General features: G+C 47.4%; 1 protein-coding gene across 2 annotated transcripts in view; it reads right to left on the bottom strand.

The window, feature by feature from the left end:
- CRMP1 (collapsin response mediator protein 1) overlaps positions 1–14,247 on the bottom strand; it is a 65,653-nt gene that overhangs the window by 1,773 nt on the left and 49,633 nt on the right. For both annotated transcript variants that reach the window (XM_061191224.1, XM_061191225.1), the window contains exons 10-13: positions 11,707–11,848; positions 10,856–11,026; positions 4,693–4,872; positions 1,704–1,869 (exon numbers count right to left, since the gene is read on the bottom strand). In XM_061191224.1, coding sequence (XP_061047207.1) covers positions 1,704–1,869; positions 4,693–4,872; positions 10,856–11,026; positions 11,707–11,848 — 659 coding nt within the window. The remainder of the gene's footprint in view (positions 1–1,703; positions 1,870–4,692; positions 4,873–10,855; positions 11,027–11,706; positions 11,849–14,247) is intronic.

Below are 14,247 nucleotides of genomic sequence, written 5' to 3'. Positions count from 1 at the left end.
ACCTCATAAGCATCTGTACCTTGCTTGGTTACGTGCCAGGTACTTTGAAAATACCTGTTGTACAAAAGGACAGTACTTCAATAAACCATGCTATGTCTTTATGATGTAACCTCACTCAGATATTTAAAAGGACATCTGTGAAGTCCATCCTGATGTTGGAAAGTGTCTGTGCAGTTGGTATCCAATGGAGTCACCTGTGAAACTGCTGAGGGGCTGGTCAAACGCAGTGCTGGGGCTTTAGAGAGAAGTGGGTGCTGAACAGGGAGAAGAAGGATGGTTGGGGGACACTTCCTGCAGACTTTCCATTTCATTGTTTTTTTGTTGTTCTAAAAAGGAGGGAATGTCTCTCTGCATTTAATTGCAATCGTGAATTGCATAACATGAGACCAGAGATCCAGTGTGCAAACTCCCTGAGAGGTTGTGTGTTGTCACACACAGTTTTCCAAGCATTGCAACCAATCCCTGTTCTGCTGATTGAGCATCAGATGAAATATTCCAGTTGTGTTTAGGGTCCATTTGTGCAAAAATATTAGTTTTCTTTAGACACTGGATCACACGGTGTGGGAGAAACTCTTCCATGACAGGCTCAGGGAAAGTGAGATGGACTGGACTGGGGGACCCTCTGATTCATGCTCCCCACTGCGTAATCCCTGAATGGATGGTAGGTTGTCACCCCCGCAATTTAAACTGGTATTTCATCTTCTCTCTGCCCCTTCCATTCTCTCTTTTGCCAACTACATCGCCTTTTCTGTTTAAATGTCCTTCACTCCTGCTGGACCAGAAGTCAGCCCGTTGAGGAAACTCAGCCCTGTTTTTACAGCCCATGAGCTAAGAATAGTTTTTTGCACTTTTAAATGGTTCCATTTCAAATGGTCTTAGATATTGCCTCTTGGCTCACAAAGCTTAAAATATTTACTACCTGGCCTTTTAAGAAAAAGTTTGCTGACCTCTAGAATGGACTGAGCCTGCCCAGCTGTGTCTTATTCATCACCGTATTCCTGGCACCTAGCACAGCATATAACTCATGCTAACACCTCAAATATTCGAAATTCCAAGGCAATGTCCCAATATGTGCACACCTGCCCTTGTGTGGCGATCTGATGAAACTGCAGACACACGTCCCAAGAGCCTTCAGAAAGTCTGAAGGACCACGTGAACTTTTGATTTTGTCTGCACACATTTGTTGAGCACCAAGTCCTGGCATTTTGACGCTGAATGTCTTGGAGCCTTAATTTCCTTCTTAAAGAAACAGGAATAACACCACTTTACACACAGGGCTGTTGTGAAGATGAAACAGTTATGAGTTATGAGAGTGTGTGCTGAACTACCATGGATGGCTGAAGACCCGACCCAGAATGTACATCCAGCAAAGGCAGCTACTCTGATTCCCCTCTCCACACTTAGCTTCATGGGTAAGAGTGTAAAATGTCCCCAAGAGTGTTAAGGAAGAGCCTAAGGACAATTTTCAGGCAGATTCTTCATAAACCAGGGTCAGGTATCTCTGTGCTGCTCCCACGGACCCTCTCTGCTCTCTGACCTCCCCCAGCCCTCTCTGCCCAACCGCAGGAGGGGAGGGGAGGGAAACGCACACTCCCATCTTTGGCTCCTCATCGAGTGCCTGAGGCCGTGGGTCCATTTCTCAGCAGTTCAGGGCTCTGGGAGCCACTGTGGGATGGGGAACCTTGGCCGCTGTAGTTTCTTACCTGATAAACTGAAGTTGGACTGGTGGAGGTTTCTGATCGGTGGAGGCTGGTGTTTGGAAGGCGAGGATTTGACAGAAGGAGCCGGAGTTGCATATTTGGGTGTGGCTGGCACCTCATACACAGGACCGTCATACATGCCCCTGGGAACCCCTTGCAACCCAGAAACCTAAACAGAGGACAAGAAGAGCAACTGATTGACAAGATGCATGTATGCATTCCCGTGTGCAGGAGAGTGACCATGGTCTCCTCGGGGATAACACTAATATGCATAGTACCCAATCACATGCATACACACGTGCACAGGCACACATATATGCATGCACACAAACGTGTGCACACATACATATGCATGCGCACCCCCCCCACACTCCACATACACACAATTCACACATGTGCATGTACATGCACACATGCCTGCACACACACTAATATGCATAGTACACAATCACATGCATACACACGTGCACAGGCACACATATATGCATGCACACAAACGTGTGCACACATACATATGCATGCGCACCCCCCCACACTCCACATACACACAATTCACACATGTGCATGTACATGCACACATGCCTGCACACAATTCACACATGTACATGCACACATGCCTGCACACACACCATGTTTAATATACACACTAACATATATAACACACACATCACACACACACACATACAATCCAACACACACTCATTAAAAGACAGGCAAGTGCACACTCATGTGCATACACACATATACATACACACACAAGCACAGACACATACACAGCTTCGTGCAGGAGAACTCCAAAGCTATTTCCAAGAGGAAAACACTTCCCTGACACCCTCACAAGGACCCCTGAATCGGGGACTGGTGGCATCAGGGGGTCTTCTTCATCGTGGATTTGGGGGCAGGTAGTTTGGGAGGTGATCCCACACAGGAGGAGGGAGAGAGAGAGGGAGAACACCCACCACAGGGAGAGAGAACGAGAGGGCCGCCTCTGAGGGCACCTGGCTCAGGGCTACTGCAGGGATCAAACCTCCTGGACCCCAGGGAGGATGGGACACAGCGCACAGCCTCCATCCCCGTGGGTTGAGGGTTGTCCTGGGAGAGAGAGCCATGAGGCAGAGAAGCCAAAAGCTGCAGGGGCTCGGGTGGGAGGCTGGGAGCCTGCTGGTGAGCTCAGAGCCAGCCAGGGGAGTGTGGGCGTCCATCCCAGGCCCTGGGAGACAGAGTGTGGCCAGGAACACATGTAGGTTCCCACTGTGAGTCAGTGACAGTGCCCTGACCCCAGCTTCACGTCCCTCTTCCCCTGCACAGGTGACAGCCCCCGACCGCAGCCGTAGGCTCCCTCCTCTAAAACAAAGGGGTCCTTTTTCAGCACCAATATCAAGGGCCCAGAGCTGCTTGGTGATAACCCATCCTCTGCCCCCAGCAGCCCTGCTGCCCTGACGCCCTGGGACCTCATTGTCTCTGCCCCATTCCTCTTAATACCTGCTTCCTGCACCTCTGGGCTTCCCTGGTTCCAGCCAGTTCCAGGCCTGTGTTCCTGCCCCCCAGTTCCCTTCAGTGACCTCTGAACTCAGCTTGGCCAAACGTAGGTTCTGGGGCAGGGCCTGTCCCCCACCTGGCCTGGCCTCTGTGCTCTGCCCTCAGGTATGCGGGGAGGGTGGCCCTGTGCCAGGGGACCTGTCCTCCTGGCCACTGCAGATCACGTCTTGGCATCGAGGTCAGGCATCCACCTCTCACAGATGCTGTTAACCACAGACCTCAGGTTCAAACTGATTTAGAGGGAATGAAGCCAGCCAAGGTATGTTTCTGCCCCCTTGGTAGGTGTCCCAAACAGGAGTTTACACGAGTCCCTTTGTCTCTCAGCAGCCTGCTGTGGCCACATCGCTATCCCTGGCCATCTTTCGGATCTAACTTGCTAATTCTCCATGTCCATCATTTCCCCATCTGACGCATAACATCTGTGCAATTTGGTATCCTTGACCTGGGATGCTACACTTTAAGGCGTGGAGAGGGACAGTAAACAGACATAGAGCATTGTGATGGTTGGCCTGCGAGTCTGGGAATGCCAGGAGGTCTCTGGGCTCTTGCATCTAAATTGGTGGCACTGCTGCCACTTATGAAGCACAAGAAGAGTGGGACCATACACAGGTGGGCACACATGCACACACACATATACAAGCACATGAGCACATACACACAGGAGCACCACGTGCACATACACATACACCCATGCACATACACACACAGACATACACATATACACGTGCACATACACAAATAAAGCTGGGCTTTCTGGCAGACATCAGCCGTTTTAGTGCGGGAAGCAGGTTGTCATGGTGATGGGAGGGACTTAATTCAGGAAGATGATTGATCACAGATGGGAGTCTTTCTGAAGCATGAGCCAACTTCCTCCTCTGAACTGGACTGGAGATGGGACAGAGCCTGTGCCTACTCCATGCCCTTTGACCTCCTGAGTCCACGCTAAGACTCCTCAAGAAAAAGAGGGGAAGGAGGATGCAGAATGGAAGGGGAGCAAGAAGGAGAAAAGAGGGCAGATCGAAGGGAGTCTAGATGCAGTTCTGCCACCCCTCGAGTGGGCTAGGGTGGTTTATTTTTACCAAACGGCACTAAGGGCTTCAGAGCTCTCCCAGCTGTGTGATGCTGGACAGTCCTGCACTGCTTTGAGCGCCAGGGTTCTGATCTGCAGAAGGAAGGTCATGACACCTAAAAGAGGGGGTGGTGAAGACTCCCCCCAGGATGATGCAGGATGTGCATCCTGGCTGGTGTACTCCCAGGACTCCTCCCATCGTCCCACGTGCACAACCCTTTACAGTTGGCAAATCCCTGGCACCTCCTCGGTCTCGTCTGGTCTCACTCCAGCCTGAGACGCAGGCAGGTCACGTCCCAGCTCATTTGACGCGTGAGGAAGCGGAGGCTCGTGCAGCTATGACATTTGTTCGCTCTGCACACGGCAGACCCTGGCTCCACATACCTTGTTCCTGATCCTGACGCGCTGGTAGAGGTACTCAGGGAAGGGCTTCCTCGGGATGAAGTGGCCCACGCCCTTGTTGACATTGACGTTGCCGTCCTCAAAGACGATCTTGCCCTGGCTGATGACCACCAACGGGGAGCCGTGGCACTCCATGCCTTCGAAGATGTTGTACTCCACAGCCTGCACGGCAAGAACCACGGGCTTTTATCCAGCTTCCAAGGCTTTTCTCCGCATTAGCCCTGTTCATCCTAATGGTGATTCTGCTACACATCCTATCACAGGCATTTTCCAATGCTTGTTCTTTCTGGAAAACACCTTTAGGACAGTGTAATATTCCTTTGTACACTTTCATTTGCATAATCAGCCCCTCACTGTTGGGCTTTTACATTGCTGGTGGTTTTATATAATCTAACTAATATCGTCTGGGGCATGGTGAAAGTGAATGGGGCTCCTGGAGTTAGGCAATGAAGCCACCCTGACTATAACTGAAGATTTTGGGGTCTTCTTTTAAAAACATTTTCTTTCATTTTTCCTAAAATTAAATTACTGGGTCAAAGGATATGAGCTTTTGAAAGACTGCCAAATTATTTTCTGAAGGCATCGGACCAATTGACGCGACATCGGCAGCGGGGGAATATTTCGTAATTTCATGTCTATGAAATCCCCTCCGGCACTAGGTAAGGTCATTTTTATTTATTTATTTATTTACTAATTTGAAAGACAAAACATTTCCTAGAATATATGCATTCCTTTCATTAGTCCTAAAGTGAATACAACTACCACCAGCCAAACTCTTTGATTATTCAAAAAGTAGGTAAAAAATACGGTAAAAAGTCAAACGGCACAAAAGATATATAATTTTAAAAAGCAGGTCTCTCTTTGACCTCGGACTGAGATGCCTGCCTCACACTGACCTTTCTGGAACCCCAGATATTTTCTGTGCGTGAGTAACTTTCTCATGTTCCAAGCGCTCTGGACAGACAGTTTCACCTGAGTTTTTCTCCTTACCTCAGAGAATGCTCCCCATCAGCGAATATTCCCATGTCGTGGGTTAAAAATGTTTTGATATTCCTTAAACTGCTGCACCGGATTCCACCCCAGGGACATACTATCATTTACCTATCCAATTCTCAGGGACAAGCACGTGGGTCTTTGTCCTGCTTTTGCTAAAAAAGCACAATAAACACACTTGTGTGTCCACACCGGCACATGTGAATATCTTCGTAGATGTGGACTTTGGGCCAAAGCGTAAACGGATTATAACTTTGACAGATTTGCCTTCCAAAAAATGCAGCGCTGATTTCTGTTCCCGACAAAACTCCATGAGTTTGTCGGCATCCTCAGCTCCATCCTATTAAACCCCTGCATCTCAGACACTGGCGCAGGTAAAAACAGCATCTCACTGCAGTGACTTGTATTTGAGATCGGATCTGTTTTTAAATGAATAGAAACCCTTTGTATATTTCTTCCTCTGTCACTGCATTTTTGCGCCCTGTTCTATTAGGTTCTTGGTATTTTCCTTAATGGTTTCTAAGGACATATTCAATGTTAAAAAATCTCTCCCTTTGTTTGTCCTGTGTATTACCAATACTGTGTATTACCAAACTTCCCTGTCTGTCCTCTGCCTTTTGATCTCATAAAGTAATAAATATTATCATTTGCTGCAATATAGAGGGGTTTTTTTCTTGGTTTAATTTGTATGTAGTCAGTGGTCAAACAGACCAATCTTCTCCTTTGTATTTTCTAAGTTTTGGTCTTGCTCAGAAAGGTCCTCTCCCCTTCAAAATGATCATTTTAAAAAATGTGTTTTATTCTAGTCCTTTTATAACTTTATTTTATTTCAATCTTCCACCCATTTTGAATTAGTTTTGTGGTCAAGAGTACAGCAGCCGCCTAGCCCTATGAGCCGGGTATTCAAACACAATTGGTTGAATAACTGTCTTTGTGTAATTTTAACAGTCTCCTCTGTTGAAACCAAACTCTCATATATGCAGTCGGTCTATTGCCTGGCTCTCTTTTCTCTTCTGCTAATACCAAACTGCCTCAATCATTGTAGCTTTATAATATGATTTAATAACTGGGATGATTAGCGTTCTCTCTTTAGTTTTTGTTTTCTTAGAAATGTTTTGGCTATTCTCAAATTGTCCATCTAGGAACTCTGTTTTTCTAGTTAAAAAACAATTCCATTCCATTTTCTGATGCGATGACTTCAACTTTATAGATTAAATTAGAAAGAACTGATATTTTTACTCTATTGAATGTTTTTAGCATAAAAGGACTTGCGCTTATGGAACTCTTTAGTTTTGATTGTTATTAGAAACAGGATTTTGATTTCCATTCTGTTTTTCAAAGTGCTCTTTAATTATCTCATAGAAAAGGTATCAATTCTTTATATTGATTTGGAATCAGCTGATGGATTCTCTTATTGTTTATGATGGTTTTTAGGTGCGTACTCAGGGCTTCGGGGAAACAATCATGTTGATTTTTTACAAACAGCTGCTAATACTATGCTTTAGACTCTTTTTGGCCGCTGCCTCCCAGGCCCCAGGCAGAAGATCTGTTTTCAGTTTTTACATTTGCTCATCTAACACTTCCTGAGTCACCCTGAAGTGACCCCGCTAGGCAGTAATTTACAATTCTGCTGAAGCCCAAATGTGGATTGTAAATACTGAAAGGCAGTGCAAGAAGCAAATCACTTACCTCCCAGTCAAAACTAGACAACTGCCCAACTCATTCAGCCCAGCATGGTCTGTTAGTTGTCTTCTTAGTGGAAGGACACATTACACGCCACAGTGGCATTCCTCAATTGGGGAATTCTTATGAGGCTCAGGTTATATTACCCACAGATGTCACGGTCTATATTTCACAGCTACATGGAGTTTTTGGCTGTTGTTGTTTGTTTAATTTTTCTATTTCTGGCCACGCCGCATGGCTTGCGGGATCTTAGTTCCCCGACTAGGGATCGAACCCGCGGCCTTGGCAGTGAGAGCACAGAGTCCTAACCACTGGACCGCCAGGGAAGTCCCACAACCACATAGAGTTTTAAAAGCTAATTGTTTCTTGCGTCTCCCTCCCACCCTCCCTATCCCATATATGTACATGTATAGCTGATTCACTTTGTTATAAAGCAGAAACTAACACACCATTGTAAAGCAATTATACTCCAATAAAGATGTTACAAAAAATAAATAAAAGCTAATTGTTTCATTTCCTAAAGGTACTTATGAACAATGTAAAAACTCAAATAATACAAAAGACTATGATTTAAAAATCTGTTGTGCCTCCCATCCTGGAGCCCCAGTTCCCCAGTACCTCTCCCAGGAAGCAACTCCTGTTCCTCAGTCTTTTATGTCCTATAAAAGATAGCCTGACACTGACGAGTGGATAAGCATGGTATATGTTTATATCCATCAGTGGATGAATGTGGTTTATCCAAGCAGTGGAAGATTACTCAACCATAAAAAGGAATGGATTGATACCTACTACAGTGTGGATGGGCCTCCAAAACATGATACCGGGTAAAAAGAAACCAGAAACAAAAGGCCACATACTGTGTGATGCCATTTATAGGAAATGTCCTGAATAAACAAATCCAGAAAGAAAGCAGATTTATGGTTGACAGGGGCCTGGGGAGGAGGAATGGAGAATAATTGTTGACGGGTATTGGGTTTCTTTCTGAGGGGATGAAAACGTTCTGGAATTAGTAGTGGTGATTGTACAACTTTCTCAATATACGAAACACACTACTGCATTGTACATTTTAAAATGGTGAAATTTATGTCACGTGAATTATACCTAAACATAAAGAGTGTAAAAAAACTAGGTAGTCTATAGATATACAAGCATGTACGTGACCTATGGTGTGATACTTTGAAGCAAATACTTTTCCCAAGAAGATATGAAAGAATAAAAGTTGTGTTCTTTTTACAGAAAAGTAGATTTAAATTTTTAATCACCGATCAAGATAAAAGAAATGATTTTCATCGTCAAAAGGAAAGTAATGTTTTTAAAACTGAAAAAATAAAACCAACCTCTAAGACAGCATTTTTCAATCCATGTTCTGAAAATCATTCGTTTCCTGCACTATGTGAATTGCATTGCTTTAAACAGAGAAAATGGAACAGACAAAAACGCTGTGGCCAATTGGTCTCACGGCATCCTGAATTGTCCTCTTCTTATTATGAAAATAATTCAAATCTGGCTTGGGACAGAGAGGGCACGCTTTTCAAGTTTAACGAATCTGAAACATTCTTTCTCACATGGGTAATCTCAGGTATGTGACTTATTATTATGGGTTCAATTGTCCCCAAAAAGTTATGTTGAAGTCTTCACCCCCAGTACTTCAGAATGTGACTGTACTTGGAAATAGGGTCATTGCAGATGTAATTAGTTAAGATGAGGTCACACTGGGGTAGAGTGGGCGCTAAATCCAATGACTGGTGTCCTTATAAGAAGATGATAAGACATAGGGAGACGGCCAGAGATTGGAGTGACGCATCTACAGACCAAGGATGGCCAGCGACACCAAAAGCCAGGAGAAAGGCATGGAACAGATTCTCTCCAAGAGCCTTCAGGGGAGCCTGGCCCTGCTGACACCTTGATTTCAGACTTCAGGCCTCCGGAACTGTGAGAAAATCAATTTCTGTTGTTTCAAGCCACCAGTTTGTGGTACTTTGTGACAGCAGCCCCAGGAAACTAATACACGTATCTTCTCTCTGTCCATTTTCTTACTTATTAATAAATAATAACATACCTAACTTAGAAGGTTATTGTATTAAGTGAGATGATACATGGAAAATGTAAGCACAGAGTAACTACAAGATAATATTTGATAATATTTGGAGTTTGGTAACAATTGGAACCCCTGCTCCTTGACCCAGGCGTCCTCTTCTTCCCTGGACCACAGCGGCCTTGTGAGCTGACACCACTGGGGAGCAGCGTGCCTCTCCTGCCTTCCCAGACCCCACCTGGTCTGTGCACATCACCGCATCCATAGTAATTAAAACGGAGTCGTGTGTCTGCTGGGCGGTGAGTGTGGAGAACAGCATACACCTTTCTCCAGGGGAGGCTACCTCAGACTCACTTCCTCCTGACCTGTCCCCAGGGAGGGGGGTGAGGGAAGCCAGCCTGTCATCAGGGAGCTCTGGTTATTTTAAGAATGACCACTGGTTGATAAGCTGGACAGACCTCCCTGTCCCCAGGCCATGGGTCTTGTGGCCGAGGGGGACCTGGGGGCCACACTCATGAGCTGCTACAAGTGGTCCTTGTCACTTTCTCTTGAGGCTTCCTTGTGCCTGGTGTTCTGTCCCCATGCACGTGGTCTCACCCCTCACCAGCAAGTGACCACGGGGCTGGGGAATGGCAGCCGAGGGGAGTGAGGTCTCCCATCGCAGAGTGATGCTGTGTGCACACGCTCTGCCTCCCAGCCCACGCCCTGTAACAGACTTTGGTGAACCAGGGACCAGGCTGAGGACTCTGTGTCTTGTGAGTGTGAACATTAGTCTGGACCCAAGACCGCTGCTGACCATGCAGAGTGGGTCTGAAGCAAGCACTTTGGGAGGGAAAGATGTCTTACGTCTCTCTGTATCCTTAGAGGTTTGCTGGATGAGTGAAGAAATCAAGGGCATGTAAGACACAAAGGGCAGAGAAAACCCACACCCATAGGCTTGGGGCTTGGAGCCCGGGAGAGTGTGCACGAGTCAGTCCAATCCTTTCCTTTGATGACTGCGAGCCCAGCCCCAAACTGAAGTAGGTTTCTGATATAGCAGATCAAACCCTCTCCAGCTTGATAACTAAATTGGAGAAAGAATCTTGGACCTTATACTTCCCCACTCTGAGCCTGATGGCTTACTCCATGGAATTAGGAGCAGAGTCAGCTGTTTAAGAATGCATGCATCTGTAGACAGGAGCCCCAGAGAGAGAGAGAGAGAGAGAGAGACGTGGGAGAGACACATGCAAGAACAGCTTAGCTGAGCCTGCTCCAAACCCTTCTCCCAATCTCTCCAACTGGAGGAGAAATCTGAAAGACGGAGTCATGCCAGATATCAGATCACATTCTAGTTGGAAAATTCATAAGTCATTTTTAACCAGAGGCTTCTAAAATGATTGCAGAGCAAGAATTGCTCACCCAAGCCAGGAGTGTCACTAATAAACCGGGACTTACCGACTTGTGACTCTTGGCTGTTATGGTCTTCACCTTGTCAGGGTCCCAGATGACCACGTCGGCGTCCGAGCCCACGGCAATCCGCCCTTTTCTGGGGTACAGGTTAAAGATCTTGGCTGCATTCGTGCTGGTAACAGCAACAAACTGGTTCTCATCCATTTTGCCAGTAGCCTGAAGGCAAGATCCATTGGTGAAAAGAGCATCTCATAACAGGACCAGAAGGGGCAGACAGGCACAGACCTAAACCAGCCAACAGGAGTCCTTACAAGGACTCTGGGATTTTCTCCTCTTCCTGCTGAAACCAGGCCGCCCTGAAAGAGCGCCAGAGGCCTGGCTTTATCAGAGCGGAAACGTAATTAACCGTTCAGAGGTGTGATGACATTTCCACAACGGCCACCCTGACACATCTGGTCAGTTTCATCGGGCCCAAGTTTAACAGAAAATAAAGATCTACCGTTTCAAGTGAGTGATCAAGGTGTGACCTGGGGCTTCCTTACGCAACAAGAAGCCTCCATACCCACTCTCAACCCCAAACCCGAACACACACACAGTTTACAAAGTCATCTTTACGTGGACTAAGATGTGGTTCAAAACAAAGCAAAACATTTTCATCCTTAAAGACTAAAGGACAGCTGCTGTCACATCTGCAAATGCAAAGGACACCACAGGACTCGCGCTGCTTTCTTAAGGGTCACGTGTTTTCCATGTGCCCTCCTAGTGCGTTCTGCTTCTGCCTCAAAGTAAGAAGGGAATTTTAAGAACCAGAAGTGCATAATGCATGGCTTTGATGGGCAGGAGGGCCAGGAGGGGTGTTTCTAGAATATTCCAGGAGGGAGACGGCGCCGCCTTACCACTGCCTTGTCCCAGACCACGGTCATCCGCTCCTCTATCCCGTTGACGCCCTCAGGGATCAGAGTGAAGTTGTCCTTGCCCACCGCCTTCTGGGCAGTGCTGTAGGGACAGTGGCCGCTGCCTGTGACCTGCAGGTCTCCACTGGCAAAGACAGAACAGGGTGGGGTTCAGACCTGAGCTCATGTTGAGGAGAGGACCCTGACTTCAGACACCCAAGGAGGCTGTGAAACTCAAAACCCACAGAGATCTGGGGCACATCACAGGCCTTACTGAGTGACACCGGAAGGCCCTGTGGCCTCTGGTGTCTTGTCGAAGACTGGAAAGAGGCCTGTGCATCGGGAGAGGGTTCTGTTTGAGTGTGGGCTCCAGCTGGTCCAGGTAAGGCTCTCCGGGTCAGCCTCCTTCCTCCTCCTCCTGCCCTAAAACGCTCTGATCCTGTGGCAGTGGGTCTGTTCTTTCACCCCCCAGAGAGAGCCCACAGGGCCTCAAGATGCTGCAGGCATCTGTGAGGAGAGACTTGCTGAGAACAGAAGATGCTAGAGGCCAAGAGTGGCTCTGCTTCCATGCATCTCACTAGACCCCTGAACAGCCCCTGATGCAATTTGACTTTGCAAATCCAACGGGTCTGCTTTTAAATCCCAGAACTGCCACCTCCTGGCCAGGCAAGTCACTCCTCTTTTCTTCATGCGTAAAATGGAAAAGAGAATGGAACCTTCCATCCTGGATCACCCTGAGGAGACAATGAGCTACTTGCCTGGCACACGGCAGGCACCAAAGATGCTAACTCCCTTGCTTCTCTCTCCATCCTCCACCTCTTCTCTTTAAAATCAAGTGCCCGGTGAATTTTATGTTATGTGAATTTTATCTCAAGGTTTAAAAATGAAGAAAAAATACTGAGTGGAGCCAATGAATGAATGGATGAGTGACTGAATGAATATATAAATAAGTGAGTGAATAAAACCCAGCCTCCAGCACGTGCCTGTGTGTCTCACAGAGTCACGGATGTTCGTGCTGGAAGGATGGTCATGTCCCTGGCCTCATGTCTCCACCAGGTCACATGGGAAACCATAATGTGCTGACCTTGGTCTCCCTCTGTAAGGCTATTGATGTAAGGCCTGGCTAATGTTTCTGTGCTGTGCCCGAAGGAAAAAATGCTATTCACTGGTTGTAGCAAAGTGACACAAGCTCACTGGGTTTGCTTTTCTGTCACTCAGGCTTTGGAGAGAAAATACTCTGGGGCTGTATGATGAGCCCCTAACTGGCATCTGAATCAATGGAATAAGTGGAGTTTTATTTTGTGATTTTCAACGAGGGCAGAGGACAACCTCCATTTCGGGGCCCCAGGGCATGTTAGCAATCGTGTAGACGTACAGAAATATATTTGGATGTGACATTCACTCATCTATTCAACAAAGGTGTGTTGCACACTTCCTGTGTCTAGCATGGTCTTAGGCAATGGGGATGCATCTATAAGCATAAAGAGACAAATTCCTGTGTTCATTAGCTGACATTCCAGTGCAGGGTGGGCGGGGGGTGGGAGTCAGGAACATACGGTCAGGAGAATGAGAGTTAGGGGGAGGTGGGGGGGTGATGGGGTAGCGCTGGGACTGCCGTTTTTAAGAAGATGATCAGAACTATCTCACTGAGAATAAATCTTCCAGCAAAGATCTGAAGTTGGCAGAGAGCAAACCGCAAGATGACGAAGAAAACAGTGCTAGGCAGGGGTAGGGTGAGTGCAAAGGCCCTGTGGCACCATCCTGCCTGGGGTCTATAGTTAGCGTGACACCAGTGGGATGGACCGTGGGAGCCAAGGGGAGAAGAGGACCAGGCGAGGTTAGTGAGGAGTGAGGGCAAGATCAGGCTCAGCCTTGAGGGACATTGTGGGGACTTGTGTTTCACTTTGAGAGGAAAGGACCCTGGAGGTCTCCTGGCAGAGGGCTGGCTTGGTCTGATTTAGGTTTTAAAATATCTGAGCGTCTTTTGAGAACAGATTGTGATGTGATAAGGGTGTGGAAGGGGCAGTACGGAAATAAGAGAGGCTTGTCAGGAGGTGAGAAATGATGGCCCTTGAGCCAGGATGGCTGCAGCCAAGGAGGCGAGAAGCGGCTAGATGCCAGGGCCTTTGGTCCGTGTCCTGCCATCTCCTGAGATGGGCAAGACTGTGGGAGCAGCAGCTTCATGGGGGAAGATGGGGGGTTTGTTTTGGACTTGCAGCTGCCCACCAGACATCAGGCTGCAGACGCCAGGTATGTCATGGGCTGCTGCAGCATTTAGGGAAAAGGAGAACACACCCCCACCCCCTTGTAAGGGGTCTCACAGTTCCTTCTGATTAGAAGTCCCACCTTATTCTCGCCCCTCAGGGAAACTCTTATGCATCCCCTAGCTCTGGGCCTGATGTCACTTCCTCCAGAAAGCCTTCCAAGCTTGCATCTCCGCTTCCAGAGCAGCCTGCACACCTCACCACTTAGCCTTCTCCCGTGGCCTTAAGTGTTCTTCCCTCACACTGGCTGATGGCAGAGAAGGGGTTAAAGTAGCTGTGC

Source organism: Eubalaena glacialis, chromosome 5 (genome assembly GCF_028564815.1).
Source record: "Eubalaena glacialis isolate mEubGla1 chromosome 5, mEubGla1.1.hap2.+ XY, whole genome shotgun sequence".
Classification (NCBI taxonomy): domain Eukaryota; kingdom Metazoa; phylum Chordata; class Mammalia; order Artiodactyla; family Balaenidae; genus Eubalaena; species Eubalaena glacialis.
This window is presented reverse-complemented; position numbering and strand designations above follow the sequence as displayed.